General features: G+C 44.4%; 1 protein-coding gene across 2 annotated transcripts in view; it reads left to right on the top strand.

Moving 5' to 3' along the window:
* TFEC (transcription factor EC) overlaps positions 1-17,351 on the top strand; it is a 49,806-nt gene that overhangs the window by 15,769 nt on the left and 16,686 nt on the right. Inside the window, exons 3-4 of one of the 2 annotated variants that reach the window (XM_054988729.1) lie at positions 11,727-11,742; positions 12,713-12,736. In XM_054988729.1, coding sequence (XP_054844704.1) covers positions 11,727-11,742; positions 12,713-12,736 — 40 coding nt within the window. Of the gene's footprint in view, positions 1-7,772; positions 7,795-11,726; positions 11,743-12,712; positions 12,737-17,351 lie in introns of those variants that run through there. The other variant, XM_054988730.1, reaches the window with a different exon arrangement.

The following is a 17,351-nucleotide window of genomic DNA, read 5'->3' as shown; positions in this document are numbered from 1 at the left end:
TCATCTGCAGATTTAATGAGTAATTCCTTCCCACCCTCATCCAGATCATTTATAAAAATATTGAAAAGCACTGGGCCCAGAACCGAGCCCTGTGGCACTCCACTGGATACCTCCCTCCAATCAGATGTAATGCTATTGACAACTACTCTTTGGGTGTGGTTAACCAACCATTCTCTATCCATCTTACCATCCTAGAGTCCAGTCCACAGTCCTCCAGTTTGCCCATCCGAACATCACGAGGAACCTTGTAAAAAGCTTTACTGAAATCCAGATAAACTACATTGACAGCATTCCTGCGATCCTGTAAGCCTGCCACTTGATCATACAAGGAGATGAGATTGGTCTAGCAGGACCTGTTGGGGACAAATCCATGCTGAATTCCCTGATCACCATGTTGTCCACCAAATGCTTGCAGATTGACACCTTTAATATCTGCTCCAGTATCTTCCCTGGGACAGCAGTCATGCTGACTGGCCTGTGGTTTCCTTAATTGTCCTTATTCCCTTTTCTTGAAGATTGGGATAACATTTGCCCTCCTCCAGTCTTCTGGACATCACTTGTCCTCCAAGAGGCCTGGAACATGATTAACAAAGGGTCTGAGAGCTCTTTTGAAAGTTCTTTATGCACTCTCAAGTGCACCCCATGTGGCTCAGGAGATTTGTACACATCCAGTGCAGCACGGTGCTTCTCCACAACTTATCTATGCATGTCAACCAACAGCCCCAAGGCCATGCCCTGCCTACTACTATCTCTAGGTGGGCCTGTTCTCTCCTTCAGGGAGAAAACTGAAGCAAAATAGGCATTGATTCTTTTTGCCTTCTGTCTGTCCTATGTTAGAGTTTCTCCATTTCCAGCCAGCAATAGGGATATCGCCCCCTTTACCTTCCATTTGCTCCTCATGTATCTGAAGAATGCCTTTTTGCTGTAGCAAGCCCCCCTGGCCAGTCTCAGCTCATTCTGAGCTTTGGCTTCTCTGATGGCTGCCCTACAGTGCCTAGCTACTCTTCTTTAGATGCATTTCCTTTCCTCCATTTCTTGAACATCTCCTTTTTATTCCTTAGCTCATCACAGAGCTCTGTTCATCCACATTGGCTTTTTAGATCCTCTACCATGTCTTCATCTTACTGGAATAGTGATGACTTGAGCCTACAAGAGCTTTTCTTTTAGGAGATCCCACCCTTCTCTTTCTCCTTTCCTTTCCAGCATTCCTGTCCATGAGATAATTCTCATCATATCTCGAAGTTTATTAAAGTGTGCCCTACTAAAATCTAACATGTGCATTTGGCTACAAAGTCCCTTTGTACCCCACGGCAATAGAAATTTTAGGACGACATGATCACTTCTCCCTAAGGTTCCCATGACCTTTATCCCATCAATCAACTCTTTCTTGTTGGTTAATATCAATTGCAGTATGGCCAAGCCCCTCATTGCTTCCTCCACCATTTGAGAAAGAAAGTTGCCAGCTAGGCTGGTCAGGAAGTAGCATGACCATGGACATGTCACAGAGTTTGTCTTCCAGCACACAGCAGGGAAACTGAAGTCTCCCATAACTACAAACAGTCACCAGCTACAAATATGAGGCTGTTAGACTGAGACAGAGTTAGTGGCTGATCATCACCCTGCAAGCTTCTAAGCTGCTAGTGTTTCAATAGGGAAAAAGGCAGGCAGGCAATCTGCCACTTGTAGAGCGGGATAACCTGCTTTTAAACAAAATGGTGTAAGTGGGTCACAGGAGTTCAATCCTGCCTCTTCTTTTCCAATCCTTTGAGTATTTTCCTCTCCCCTACTGGTTAACTTCTGGTGTTGGAGCTAGGCTGGAAGCAATTGCTGCCTGAAAGCACTTAGATTGCAGTGAGGGGAAAAGGAGAAGGGGTGGGTGGGTCAGATTTTAGCTGCCATCACCAACATGCTATCTTGTTTTTTAAACAGCCCACTAAAATTAAGATTCCTGGCTGAAATGAGGAGAAAGTCACAAGTCAATGTTGTCACATCTCCCTGTGCCCATTTTGTACTAGGGTTGCCATTCCCCCGCTTGGGTAGGGGATCTCCTCCCCCCAGCCCCTCCCCCCACAGCTCACTTGGCTGGTATGGGGGGAAGGCACCTGGGATGACACACATGTGCAAAGCTGGTCCACATCATGCTGGAAAATAACATCATTTTCTAGCTGGAGGAGGAAGCTATGAGTTGTACTGGGGGGATGAGTCACTAAAAATTTCCTCCAGACACTAAATTTGAGTGTGGTTTTTAGGAAATTAACCCCTGGTGCAACCCCTAGATTCTGCATTGTGTCAAAAAATGATGTCATTTTCCAGTGCGATGGGTGGTGTTCGGGGTCTGAGGCTCAGTCCCCAGACTTACCGAGAGGAGGGGATGGGGGGTAGCCAGGAGACAGCTACCCAGCCACCCCGACAGTCACCCAGGCACTGCACAGGCCAGCAACAGAGGGGAAAAAAGAAGCACCCAAGCAGCAGAGGATCAGAAGGGGTAGGTGGAAGTCAGCTAGCCCCACCCTCCAGTGGCAGGCTAAGAGCCCAGGCAGGGGGAGTGAGGACAGCCAGGAGGGGACTGGACCAAAGGGAGAGGGCACGGGAGATAAGGACAGACAGCCAGACAGCAACCTTACCAGCAGGGGAAGAAAGGCAGCAGAAGCAGCACAGAGCCATGCCCCAACCTGCAAGCAGGGTGGAAGGGAATAGCAAGGGCCAGGTGAGGCTGGGAGCAAGGCAGCCTCATGTGGAACTGCCTGAGGCAATCAGCCATGGGAGCCTGGCAGCCAACAAAGGAGGCACAGGTGTGGCTGGCCAGAGCAGCCAGCAGAACAACACCAGGTGTGGCTGCCTAGGACAGCCTGGGCCTTGGCTAGAGTGCTGGGGGGGCATGGCTGGCAGGTGGAGCCAGGAATGGGTGAAGGGATATAAGGAGAGTCCACCCAGAGGCTGGGGTGGGTTGTGAAGGAGTGGTGGTAGAGAGGTGGAGAGTGGTGTGGGAGTGGAGAGTTTAGGAGGCAGAGGCAGAGGCAGAGGCAGAGGCAGAGGCAGAGGCAGAGGCAGAGGCAGAGGCAGAGGCAGAGGCAGAGGCAGAGGCAGAGGCAGAGGCAGAGGCAGAGGCAGAGGCAGAGGCAGAGGCAGAGGCAGAGGGGAGCTTGACAGGCCAGCGGGTGGTAGAGAGGGAGCAAGCATGATATATACCTCCCCTCCTTCCACAGAGCTGGAATCTGTGTTGTCCCTGTCCATGCCTGGGAGCTGGAGTTCAGGCCTGCTGGCACCCTGCACAGCTGCGCCCCGGCTAATGCCTGATAGGTGGGTGTGGAGGTAATTACCTGCACCTCACTGCTGCCCTTGGAGGACCCAACAACCTTATTCTGCAAAGCAGATTTAAATTTCATATGATAAAATGCAGCTCTTCTTTCCTATTTCTCTGCAATTTGACAAAGAACATCTACTGGGTGAACAGTATAATCTATGAGAATTGCACCCCAAAGTAATCATAAATGTGTTTTTAATTGAAACCGATTGTCAGAATCCTTAGATTGACAAATTAGTATGATTAATTTGGTAGTGGTATTTTTTAAAACTTAAAAAGAACCAGCTATAAATATGAGGTGGCATTTGCACATCCCTGTTACAGATGAGAAGGTTAATCTGTCCATAAAGCAGATATATTCTGCTAGAAATAAGGAAGACACAAACATTATTAGGTACCAGGCACTCAGATGCCCCACCACCATTCTGTACTCCAGTATGGATCCTGTGAGGTCCAATAATCCAAATAGTGATTAATAGGAGTTGCCTGTTCCATGTTGGGTTTTCCCCATAAAAGTAACATGGCCACAGTAGCACATCACTTGATTGGACTATTCGTGTATCCTAACTTCTTGTGAGAACTCATCTTCAGATAATTCTTAAGCCATACTGAGCATAAACCTGCAAAGTAGAGCTTTCTCAGTAATAAATGGTAAATGTTGAAGAAATTGCTTATAGGTTGGCAGTTAAATTACAAAGAATTAAGAATGGAGAGCTTGTCAAGGCAGCTTGCTAGAGACTGCTCTTAGTGTCGTGTTTTCATGAACAGTTTTGGTGTGCGAGGCCAAATTCAAGCGACTTGTGAAATAGTACATTTCCCCCTTCAATTTAGGAGAGGAAATATCTTTTGACAGATCAGATATCATTGTGTAAGGAGCTTGAGTAGCAATGGATCAATGTGTATTAAGCAAACAAAAGTCAATGTATATTTTCTAGTTCATCTGCAAACTTCACAGATAAAACTAAGCCATGTTGGCTAGTTATACTGAGTAAAGCAAAAAGTAAATTATAAGAAAATGAAACAAATGGTGAACAAATTGTATTTTAGTTAATATAGGAAATGACAGAGAATTTAAGTCTCATTTCAGCGACTCACTTGACAGATGAAACTAGCGCAATTTTTAAACTTTATTAAGTTACTGCCAGTGATGGTGGCACTTAATATCAATCAATACAGTTGATGTTTAAGTTGAAGATTGCTGATACGCTTTTCTTTCTCCGGGGCAATTTTCACTGAACCAAATGTCCTGTTGCCACCCAAACAGTGTGTGTGATAAATGTGATAATGTGTGATAATGTGATAAAATTGAGCTCTGAGAAATTCTATGCTGAAATGATGTGTGTCTGTTTTGTCTGTTATGACAGTAAACCAGCTAATTTGGAATGTTTGGATTAATGCAATTTGAAGCCATGTAGAAAGGCATTCTTGATGGCTGCTTAGCAGGTGTTGGACACGTTCTTGATGGAAAACACAAATCTTAGGGGATGATTTCACACATGTATGTACGTGGCTTGGTGTTTCATCTCTGGCTGATTTATATTGTGAAGTGGTGACTTACATATGAAAGCACAGAGTGTCTCTATTGATAGGTTTATCTTTGAAGCAATTCCTGGTGCTAAGACAGATTTGTCTGCAGGCATTCACCTAGGATGCTCCGGTTGTGGCAACAAAAAGGACATCAAGCGCATTCCACTTTCCATTGCTGTGAGAAAAACAAAAGCCCTGTACTCGACAAGGGCCAGTATGGGAATGTGGCAGAGATCTGCCGTCAGATATTTACTCATGAAAACTGGCACTAGATCATCCCTTTTCCATCATACATTTAGTATATTCTGTCCAATTTCTAAAATCAATGATAATCTCCTCTTTTAGAATCCAGCATGATATGCTTCAGTTTGAGTGGTAGCAGCTGCTTACGAGGGTGCTTCCAAGGAAACCTTAGCCCGAGGGAACTCCCAGGAAAGAAGGTCCCCTTGGGGAGAATGGTGAGCTAAGAATAGGGGTGCCATTCCCCCACCTGGGGTGGGGGATCCCCCTGCTCCCACCCTTCCTCCCTGCAGCCACTTACTTGGCCTGTGAGGGGTGCACTCCCTGGGGCACTCCCCAGGTGGCACGGCATACCCCCAGGTGGCACAGCATGCACCCACGCCCACAGTGGCCCGATTCAGGCTGAAATGTGTCTCACAGTTGGCCCATTTTGGGCTGAATCATGCCCCACAGCGGGTCAATCCAGCCCCTTGGTGAGCTCAGAAGCACTCCCAGGCCGCCCTTTGACCCACACAATGATGTCACTTCCCAGAAGTGACATAAAGACCCAAGGGCACAGTAAAGTAAGTGCCAGGCTCCCAATTTCCCACCAGGGGAGTCAAGGGACCTAGCAACCCCAGCTAAAAATAAAGTAAAACAAAACAAAAACATTAAGAGGCAGCCACAATATGTTGGGCATGAGTTCATGCACACACACAGTGAGTCAGATTAGGAACCTGGTACTGGAAGAAAGAATAGTTTTAAGCTCTTTCCCCAGTGCCTGCCATTGTCCCACTCATGCTGCTATCGACTGGAATGGGAGAAAAAATACTATATTGTCTGTACCTATCTGTTTCTGACTACAGCTAATATCAACTTGGGCATTTAACAAACCCTTCCAGAAGCACCACATTCCCTGATCCAATTCCCCTCTGCCATACCTTCAGTAGTTTTTTTAAAGTACTAAATATGTTGCAAATACTTTACTTTCGTCCCAAATCCATCCTGAGTATCTAACTTCTGAAAGTGTTATGAGATGTTCTTATTAAATCTTGGGGTCATGGGGCACAAACAGAAAAAAACCCGAACATGGTGTTCATTGTTTGTTGCCATCCACGAATAACGAACAACAAACGCTGACAAACATGACCTGCTCACGAACATGGTCATTGTTCGTTGTTCGTGGGGGCCAGCAGGCTCTCCACCAGCCATCAAGATCCCTACCTCACCACTTCCAGAAACCCTACCTGAGCAGGCAGCAGGAAATGTACCAATAATAAATAATAGCTTGGCCCCGGAGCCTGGCAGCAGCCCTGGAACCTGAAGGGGTAGTTCCCTACCGCACCACTCCCAGAAACCCTACCTGAGCAGGCAGCAGGAAAGGTACCAGTAATAAATAATAGCTTGGCCCCAGAGCCTGGCAGCAGCCCTGGAACTTGAAGAGGTAGATCCCTATCCCACCACACACAAAGAAAATTCAAGCTCCAATGCACTCTCCCTGTCTCTCTCTCAAAATGACAACAGCAACTGTTTCTCCCTCACTGTCTGCAAAACCAGAGCTGGGAGCCCCCCTCCCCCCTGCTCTTTGCTTCCTTGTAACAAATGTGGAGCTCCACACTTGAAAGGAAGACCTGCCTATCCAGCTAAATCGGGCTTAGATTGGGGTTTACAGGGCAACAGCAGGAGTTCAGACAGAGTTCTGGCAGTCCCTGCCTCTGGTTGCCAAGGGAATTGATTGCAGGTGCCAGACTGGCTTGATGAACAGCAATGACCACCTGTTCATTTAGAATGGGACCTCATGAACAGCTTGTTTGTGAACAGCTGATTGGGCTGTTCCTGGCTTTTTAAAGTTTGTATTGCTGTTCGTGCCCATCTCTAGACATAGCTCAGTGACAGAACATCTACAGAAAGTCATATGTGCAATCCCCAACATTTCCAGTTTAAAAGTGCCAGGTGTGATGTGCACTTCTGTTCATGACTCTGGAGAGCTGCTGCTAGTCTGAATAGACATTAATGATCTTGTTGGACCTATGGTCTGAGTCAATATAAGGCAGCGTCATGTGTTCATGTGACCTTGTTTCTAAGAGTATCTTAGAAGTATATAAAACTATGTAGTCTTGGAATTTTATTGCTTAAATGTTTATATCTTTATATCTTTTGGTTCTGTATATTGTTTCTTGTGAGCCATTGAGATAGGAAAGGATACACAGAAAGAAAATTGAATCAAGTTAGTGAGATTAATCCAGTTTATCTCTCAGTACTCTAATTTAACGGATACATACAACAGTGAATTGAGGCCACATTCATGTCAGGAGAGTTCTGTATCTCATAAAAAATTAAAATGATACTCCGATGTAGTTGCAAAAGTCTTGTGATCATCTTTTCACAAGTTCCCCTGGCCTCTTCCCAAAAATAAATGCGATGTGGGTTGGCTGTGGTGGTTTTTACTCACACTTTGGGGACAGGGTATAAAGGAAGTTGTAGATCAGCTCATAGAACTTGATTAGTTGCATTCTGCTTTCCTTAACTTTTCTTGGAGCTACAGTGTGTATGCACTTGTACCATCTTTGTGCAGCTAGTTAACTATTGGCTGTGTTAATCATTTAGTGTAGTGCGGCACTGAGTGAAATGATTTACAACAGGGGTGTGTGTGAAAGGCAGAGAGGGGAAAGAGAAAGGGAGAGATTCACATTGATCAATAGTCATTGGAAGAAGGAAGACAGCCAAATGTACTGAACTGAAAGGTACCATCTATCTAAATATATCTGCTTGCATGTATGTGTACAAAAAATGTCTCCCGGCCTTAAATGAGTAACTGACAGTTGAATCTATCATGTCACCTGCAAAATTTTCTTCATACTAGTTTTGATTGAATGAGAGGTTTCCAGGCTCAAGCTGTGAACTCTGACCAGCCTTTTAAGGAGTTTAAATATATGGCCAAACTACATATTATATGTGTTTACTTTACAGCAGTTCTGTATATGGAAGTGTGTTTGCACCCGCCATGTGACAGAAGAACCAGCACGGTTGGAGCATGTAATTCTTTCCCACACAAAACTTGCCAGCTCTAACAGTGCAACCCTAAGTAGATTGAAGTGATTGGGCTTAAAATTGCACTGTAAATTGCTTTTAGGTGGGAGGGGGAATATACAGGTGGGTTCTCTCCTACGAGGATTTCTCTGGTTTTTGTTAGGTTTGCTCCTTTAAAAAAGGGTTAAAACCCAGAAGTGAAATGTAGTGAAAACTTAGGAGTGAAAAATGAATTGTACAACATGGAATCTTGATCTGGATTCCTTCTGAAATTATCTGGAGAACACTCACAGAAGGCAGAATTCTGCTATGTATATGTTGCAGCTGTACTGGAATGCACAGTTCCAATTGTGTATTCTAATACAGCTGCTAGTGCTGCTGGCAAATAAGACACGTACACACGTGTTCTGGGATAAAATTGGCCACACTTTTATTCATTACAGCCATTGGACCATTGGTGCAACGTAGGGCACAGATCACAGCATTGAACGACCATCCTGCTATTTGATGGTAGGTGGCCTCAGCCTGCTGGGCACCAAACATGGGATGGCAGAAGGTTTAGTGCCCTGCACAGGGCATGGCCCTGGCAACTCCCTGCCATCTAGGGTGAATCCTAAAAACTGCCCCCAAACTGGGCTCATCCCCTTTGGCTTCCTCCCAGATCCCTTAAGGGATCACCCAAAGGGGTGAGCCAACCAGTCAGTGCCAGCTCACCCCAGTGGATCTATCCGAATGCTCCATAACTGCTGAGTAAGTTGTGACAAGCAACCCTGGGCAGAGCTGGTAACATAGTGTGTGAAGGTGAGTGACTGTCTCACCACCAACCACATGTGGAATGGCAGTGAGACCTCAGGATGCTGCAAGCCGCACAGCCAGGGTCCACCTGCCCCCAGCAGAGCACAGGAGCCTGGGAAGCCCCATGCTCCACCTCCATAGTGGGGCCTGCTGCACTGCCAAGGGAGAGGCTCTCCACCATGCCTCACCCACTAGAAGCAACAAGGCCCAGCCAATAAGTTTGGATGAGTCCCTTTTTATTGAAGAAACCAGCTCATGTAGCTCTTCCCATTCTCCCCCCTTCGACTCATGATGACAGGATTTAGTTTCATCTTTGTTTCACCTTTGCCACAGACATTTTACAAACAAACAAACACACAAACAAACATGAACGAACGAACGAACTAACTAACATGACTAGCACAGCTGGAGAGGACTGAGATTACTGGAAGTCTTTACTGGCTCTTTAGGTGAGCAAAGTTTTAACCCGGTAACATCTTAAAGACCAACAAGAGTTCCCAGGGTATAAACATTCGAGAGTCAAGCTCCCCTTCTCAGATACGATTCGTCAGATTCCACCGTCTCACAATAATTGCTGAGCAACCTTAGCAGCAGATATCAAATGCTATGAGTGTGTGTGTGTGTGTGTGTGTGTGTGCCCCCTCTTTCAGGCAGAATTTCTTAAAGTATTCCCCAAGCCATCTCTTTTTTCAGCGATACTGTTAGAGACAATGGATGAAAAAAACTGGCAAACACCCTAATTCCAGTCCCTAGATGGCCCTGCTGCTGGCTCTCCTATGGGTATTATCAATGAATCTTGTAAAGCTGGGCTTAGATTGAGATGGGGCTCCCCATGCTTATATCCAGTTCCTGCTTTCGACAGTAGAGAGAGTGTGTATTTTGAATGTGGGACATAAGACAGGGCTTTTATGCAGAGTGCATTTGCCTTCTTTCCAAAAAAAGATGCTACTATAGAAGTTACCAACTTTTGTGTGGCACAGCTGGGCACAAGTCAGTCTGAAGTATTTACTGTTGTAGTAGTTGTGCTGTTGTTTCTGCTATTGTTCCTATTACATTTGTATCCTGCTTTTCCTCTAAGGCCCTCAAGTCAGTGCACGTGAAACAAGTCTGTTTTATCCACATAACAAGCCTGTGAGGAAAGTTAGGTTGCCAGAGAATGACTTGGTTATCCAAAGGACTGTGTCCAGGGCTCTGTATCCTTCACCCCTTTGGCTCACAGTAAGAGACAGTGCTACTTTTGTATAGCAGTCTTCAGCCTTTGAATATCCAGGAACTACTGATCTGCAAGCATCTGATAGGAATGCACTTGACAGGAAGAGGGAGTTATAACTAGACATGGGCACGAACAGCATTACAAACAGAAAAAACCCACAAATAGCCCAATCTGCTGTTCGCGAACAAGCTGTCCGTGATGCCCCATCCTAAATGAACAGGTGGTCGTAGCAAGCCTCATTCGTTGCCTTCAGCAGCCATTCAGCAAGCCAGACAGTCTGGTACCGGCAATCAATCCCCTTGGCAACTGGAGGCAGGGACTGAACTCTGTCTGAACTCCTTCTGGCCTTCCTTCTGGCTTTAACCTTTCAAAGTACTTCCAGCAGAGAGTCCCGTTTTTGCCACTGTGAAGAGAAAATGACAGCCAACGGGGAAACCCATGGATCATGCCTTTCCCGGGGTGCAATCTCTCTGAAACATGGGGGGTCTTCAGAGGACAGTGAGGACTATGTCTCCTGAAAATTTGGTGGGTATTGGGCTTTGGGAAGGTCAGTTGGTAACCCCTCAAAGTAGCTGCCAGCAGACACTGCTGTTTTTGCCAGGGCAGGGCCCTTTAAACTATCAGCTGGCAGGCGGCAGGGAGGAATCCTCCCCTGCCGCCTGCCAGTTGATAGTTTAAAGGGATCTTTAAAGGGCCAGGTAAGTGGGTTTGAGGGGGGGCTAAGTGGGGTGGAGGTTGGGGTGGGGGTGGTTCTGGCCCCTAAGAACAACGAACATGTCCGGAAACAGTTCATGTTCATCCACGTTTGTTGTTCGTGGATGGCAACGAACGACAAACAGGGTTTTTTTTCCGTTCATGCCCATGTCTAGTTATAACACCTCACCATTGCTACAATGAGATAATGGGTTTCCCAGCAAGAGAGCTGCAGATAGGAAAAATAAGGCAAGCATCAGGAGGAGTTCTGTAGTAAGGAACAAGCCATAGGTCAGAGCCATGAAAGAGTCATTTCCACCACTGTGTAACCTTTCCTCACTGCTCCTTCAAATGTGCATGTAAACAGAGGCAGGAGATGTGGCTTTCTGTGCATACATATAGAAAGACCTAACAGTAAGACTGTCGAAAGGGCAGCATTAAAAAAGGTAGAGGTACACTGAGAGTCTCTCTACCTGAGACGCCTGGGCATGTGTTCGTCAAGTGTAGGGAGATGCAATGGTAGCCGGAAAGCGTCGTTTAAAAATACAGAGCCAGAGGAGATCGCTCCTCAGAGGGTTTGTTAATTTCATCTCCCCCCAATGAAAGTTCTGTCAATTTCACCTCTTCTGTCTAAAACTGTGTGGGATCAGAACCCGAGGACAGAGAGAAATGGAAATAGACTGGAGTTGTCTTCCAGTGCCAGGCTTGGACTGGTTATAATGGGCTGAAGTTTTGCTTCTAGCATTTCACAGCTCCCTTCACACAGCCCCAGTGTATAGCAAAAGCCTTTGCCCTGCCACTGGCTCTGTCTTTTTAAACTACCCTTCCCAGATAACACTGCATCTTCCGATGCATGTTCTTCAGATGTCAGATGTCTCGTGTAGAGAGACTGAGTTTACATTCCAGCAGATAGAGTTCTGTGACTTATGGTTGAACACTATGCAGTCTCATGGATAGGAGTGTGGGATCCAGGTCCTGGATTTGGGAAAAATCTTGAATTTAGCAAATCCAGCTAAATCCAACTTTCTCTGAACAAATTAGAGAATCCCAAATCTGATCTGGAACCCTGGATCGAGATCCCTGGACAAATCTGAGTTAATCCAGGTAAATGCGAGCACCACAGCTTTAGCTTCTTGGCTGGCTGTTTCTCCTGGCATCTCCCATATTTTTCCAAGAGGGGAGGGTGGAGGAGTGAGGGGGAGTGAGGCAGAGGCAGGAGGAAGGGTCCTGGTAGGAAATGGGAAGAGAGTGACCAATCCATGCAGGAGTCTCTTTGTCCGTCTGGCTTCTTTGAGTAACCCTGGTTCAGCTGGGCTAAGTTGCAACAATGTCCCTTACTGTAGTTTGCTTTCTGCTTTGACATGATTCTCTGGATTTCTGCTTTGACATGATTCTCAGGTTTGATGTTGGTTCCCTTGATTCACTTTGGTTCTTCTTGCTTCAGTTTGGTTTGGCTGGAATTAACCCAGATTTATCCAGAGGCCTTGATCCAGGGTTCTGGATCATATTCAGGATTCTCTAATTCAGTGACACCTTACAGAAAAACAAGATTTTCAGAATGTAAACTCCCTTCTTCAGGAATGGAGATCCCTGAGTATTTATATCCCAGCAAAAGGTGGGCAAGGTGTTGCAAGGCAGGGCATCAGGATGTAAAGGTATAATGCAGCATGATTACAGATTGGCATCTAGTGAGATAAGAATTCTAAGGCTCTGTTCAGCCCCAGGGGACCCATTATTCTGAATTTGTGAACAAACTCTATTTCAGCAATCTCACATTGTAATCTCCCCTTGAAGTTTCTCTGTTTAAGGTCAGCCACTTTTAGGTCAACAATGGTGTGTTTGGGATGGTGATTGGAAGCACGTAGATGTTTGCCAATTGGTAGGCTTCCGGTATAAGGTGGTTCTTAAGGATACATCATGTATTTGTACAGCTATATCTAGAAAATATACTTCCTGTACAGATTGATTCATGGTCAAGTTGATGTTGGGGTGGAAGTTGCTGAAGGCATGGTGGAATTCCTTTAGTACTTCTTTTCCAGATGATGAAAATGTCATCAATAAATCTTGGATACAGGAGGAGTGTTAGCAGGTAGGAGCTGAGAAAGCGCTGTTCCAAGTCAGCCATGAAAACATTGTTGTGGTACCATGTGAGCAACCATAGCTGTGCTGTTGATTTGAAGGAATAAATCTTCACCGAATCTGAAGTAATTGCAAGAGAGGACAAAGCTTGGTAGCAAGGTCAGCTGTGGCATTGTCAGTGATGGTGTTCCTAACGGCTTGTAGTCCATCTTTGTGGAAGATGCTGGTGTTTAGAGATTCAACATCCATGGTTGCCAAAATAGTGGTATCTTGTAGTCTGTCGTGTCTCGCATATAACTGGGGGCATTGGTGGCATAGAGTCTTAGAATGGAGTTCATGTATCCGGACACCTCAACAGTTATTGTCCTTATGCCTGAGACAATAGGACATCCTGGGTTGCCAGGCTTATGTATTTTGGGCATTTTTTGTATTTTGAACTCTTGAATGCTTACACTCTGAAAATCTTGTTGGTCTCTATGGTGCCACTGGATTAAAATCCTGTGGTTCTTCTGCAGACCAGTACGGCTACCCATCTAAACTTTAGACATGGGAATGTTAAACTAAATCTAGCTTCAGGGAGATAGAATACCTGTGTAAGACCAGGAAAGTTCAATTATCTTTCTAAGTTGCATTTTTAGATAATAAAATCAGAAAACTTTTGTGGATTGTGAGTAGTAAATGGATAGTTAATTCCCAATTAAAGTATTCTAATATAATAAAGAAAATGACAGAACATGATCTTTTATGAAATTAACAGCTGGCATCACTTAGTACTATATTTTCTTTGACCTGAAAAGTAAAGAGAGTAAAGCCAAGTATGGCCATACGTATATTCCTGTCTCTGCCGGGTTGCTGCCTGAAATCCCGTCTAAAGAATGTAAAGGGAAAGCAAATACTTGGAAAATTTCCATGGATATCAGTTAGAATTACCTTTCAAATATTTGTGAATGACTGAGGTGCAAGTTGCTGATGTGCACAGCTGAAATGTGCAAGTCTGTCACAAACTAAATGCTGTGTCTCACACAGTTTGTCATATCTGTTTTATATATGCTCCTCTTAACAGAATAGCATATTTCAACAGACTAGCATCTCTCTGTAGCCCAGAAGCTGCTGTGGAACTCTAGTATTTGCTGAAAGTTGTTAGCACTAGCTTCGGTCATGCCAATGTTCTGTGGATGGCTAAATCCCGGGATATTTTTGTCTAGTTAGATACTTACCAACTGTTTGATGCATGCTATTGGTACCAAGTTTTACTCTAATAATTCTGAAGACTTTTTTTAATGTATAGAGGTTATGTTTTGTCTCTTGCATTGTCAACTCTTCATTTCCCCAGTCTATTTAATTTAATAAATGTGTAGTATGTACCCCCCAAAAATTGTTTGTTGTTGTATTTTGTGCGGCATTGCTCAAGGCCTGTGGGTAATCATTAAAGTAATTGAACACTATTGCTGTAGCGTAAGCTACCACAGGTATGTAGCCCTCTCCTCAGTTCCCGTGCCTACCTTTGTATGATTCGGTCTCCATGACAGCTGTAATGATGATGTTGTTAGAAGAGGGTGCAAGAGAAAAAAATTAATTTATTCTAGCTCTTGTGTATTGAGTTAGAACTTTCTTTGCCTTGTACACATTTAATGTTCAGCAGCAGCACATAACAAGCAAAGAAAAGGGAAGACTTGCTGCGCCAGAAGATTGGGTGGTTGGGGGGGAGAGAAACAGATTTACCAAATTGCAGTTTGACACACACTACAGAGAGTTTTCTTATTTGGTTAAACAAATGCCTTTGTGCGTGCTCTGCTTCTGTGTAAAAAGACTTGCATTAATAACTATAATTTCCCCACTAGGCCAATGGGATTGACTTGTATAAAAACATGATTGTTATTGAATTGTTATTGTTCTCAGAGGCATTAAGTATGGAATCTAAGTAACTAAGAAGATCATAAATCTCATATAGTTTTTTTATTGTTTCGGTATCTTTTTTTCATTTTATACAAGTATCAAGCCAGAGTGGTCTCCAATGTACATCTAAATTCAATTGTCATCGTTCAGTTAAGGACTGAGTGGAAAGGAGGCAGAACAAAGGGTTTTTTTTTTTTTAAAGAAAATTATGAGCACAAAAATACATTTTGGCTTACTATTCAGGAGTGAAATAATGGTACTTCTGGTGTAAATGAGCATAGCTTTCAAATCCTATATATTAACTATAGCTTGTTCTTGAGTGATATAGAACTGAATTCTGAACATCCTTTACAATCTATCTCCATTAAGATATAAAACATATAAGTGAATGTTCTGAAAGTGACAATATAGAGACATATAGGGGTTCGAATTGGCATTCATATTTTATTTTAAAGTATAGTGTTGATGGTATTTGTCTGCACTGCAGTTTATGAACTGGTAGCATAGAAGTTTTATTCCATATTCTATTCTTAAGGATAGCATTGTCTGTTTACTTATTAGAAGTCCCCCAAGTAGCTCAGGAGATCAAACCTCTCATTCCCCACCTCTTGTTTTTCACACATCCATTCTGTGGAGTGAGTTAGGCTAAGAAGTAGAGACTGGCCCAAGGTCAACTGAAAAACTTCAGAATTTAACAGAAATGCCACTTTCCTATTCTGTGTAAATATTTCAACTTTTGGTATACATTGAGAAAGTTTAGAGACAGAAAACAGAGTAATAGTAGAATCACAGAATGAGAGAATCATAGGGTTGGAAGGTACCTCTAAAGTCATCTAGTCCAACCCCCTGCACAATGCAGGAAATTCACAACTACCTCCCCCCTCACTCCAACTAACCTTTGCTCCATGCCCAGAAGATGGCAAAACACCATCAGGATCCCTAGCCAAACTGGCCTGGGGAAAATTGCTACCTGACCCCAAGGTAGTGATCAGCATTATCCTAGGCATGTAAGAAGGGCCACGAGAATAAGCACTGATGTAACCCTTCCTGCCCTCCCTCTCATGGTCTGCCTAAGTTCACAGAATCAGCATTGCAGTCAGATGGCCATCTAGTCTCTCATTAGAGATAGGCACGAACCAGGAAAATGGTGGTTTATTGTGGTTCATGGTTCATCGTGTTCACGAACCACAAAACACAACCCCCCATGAACTTGCCCGGTTCTTCATGACCCAGTTTGTTTGGTTCATATGTACATTACCTCCAGGGCTGCAGAAGGTCTGCAAAAAGCCCATCCCTTCTGTTCCCTAGGTAACAGATTGATCGGCGCCAGTCTGCCTACGGTGACGAACCAAAAAATGAACCAAATGAACTGCTCTAAAAATCATAGCAGTTTGTCATGGTTCGTCAGAAATGAGCTCCAATGAACTGCTGGTTCGCGAACCAAAAAACGGCCCAGTTCATGATGAACTTTGGTTCATATTTTGGTTTATGCCCATCTCTACTAGACAGTAGCCTGGCCGCTAGTCTAACAACTAACCTCTACACTACATTGCTTCTGATGTAGATTGTGAAGGACCGGTGATGTATTGAGGGTATCTGGGGGCACACAACTTATCATTCCACTAAGATGGTTGGCATCCCGGACTTGAAGCAGAAAAACCTATGCCCCTGCAGGATGTTGTCAGGGGTTTCATGAGAAACTGTGGAATACATACATAAAAAATTTGAAATACTATGAAAAATTCCAAATATCCCTCAAGATATCGTGGTTATTAAGGTTGTGTAAGAGGACTTCATTTATATCTATAGAAAAGCTCTTTACAAATACATTTTCTTAACAGTAATTCAACAGCAATTGAATTGCATTCCCTGCCATAAACTTTTTCTGTTCTATAAATGTTTTCATTTGTTGGGAAACACTGTCATAGATTGATGGAACCATATTGAATATCAGAAATGCACATTGATGGTGGCCAAATAACAGACTGTTGTGATTTATAGTCTTTCTTTCAGTATGAGCCAAACTATATGAGAGCCAGTTTGGTGTAGTGGTTAAAAGTAGACATGGGCACGAACCAAAAAAAATTAATGAATCCGCAGTTCGTGGTTTGATGCGGCCGCCGATCCCGAGATCGCGAATTGCAACGAACATTTTCCATTGCCAAACCGGTTCACGGTTCATGGGGTGCGGAATGGCCCCTGTGGCACTTAGAGAGCCCATATTCTCAGGGAGTGTTTTGCAGGCTCTCCTACAGCCATCATCCAAGTTTGGACAAGATTGCAAAAGGGATCTTGGAGTTATACCCTCTCCAATCCAAGGCCCCCAGGAAACTCCCACAAAAATCCAAGCTCAATTATACTCTCAGTCTCTCTCCCCAAAGGCTAGCAAGTGGCAAGCAAGAGCTCTGTCCCACTTCACTGCTCACTTAAAGGGAAACCCAGCCTGGGAGCCCAGGGCTATTTATAAGCACAGGTCCCATTGAGCAATGCAGGATGTCTGTGTTTGGCCGTCAGAGCTGCCTATCAGGGTTTGCAGGGATGAGATTGGAGTGCCCATGGCTACAGAACACCCCCTTCCCCCTCTCTCCCCTGGGT

The sequence above is a fragment of the Eublepharis macularius genome, chromosome 9, assembly GCF_028583425.1.
Source record: "Eublepharis macularius isolate TG4126 chromosome 9, MPM_Emac_v1.0, whole genome shotgun sequence".
NCBI lineage: Eukaryota > Metazoa > Chordata > Lepidosauria > Squamata > Eublepharidae > Eublepharis > Eublepharis macularius.
The sequence above is the reverse complement of the archived record's forward strand: the minus strand, read 5'-3'. Positions and strand labels throughout refer to the sequence as shown.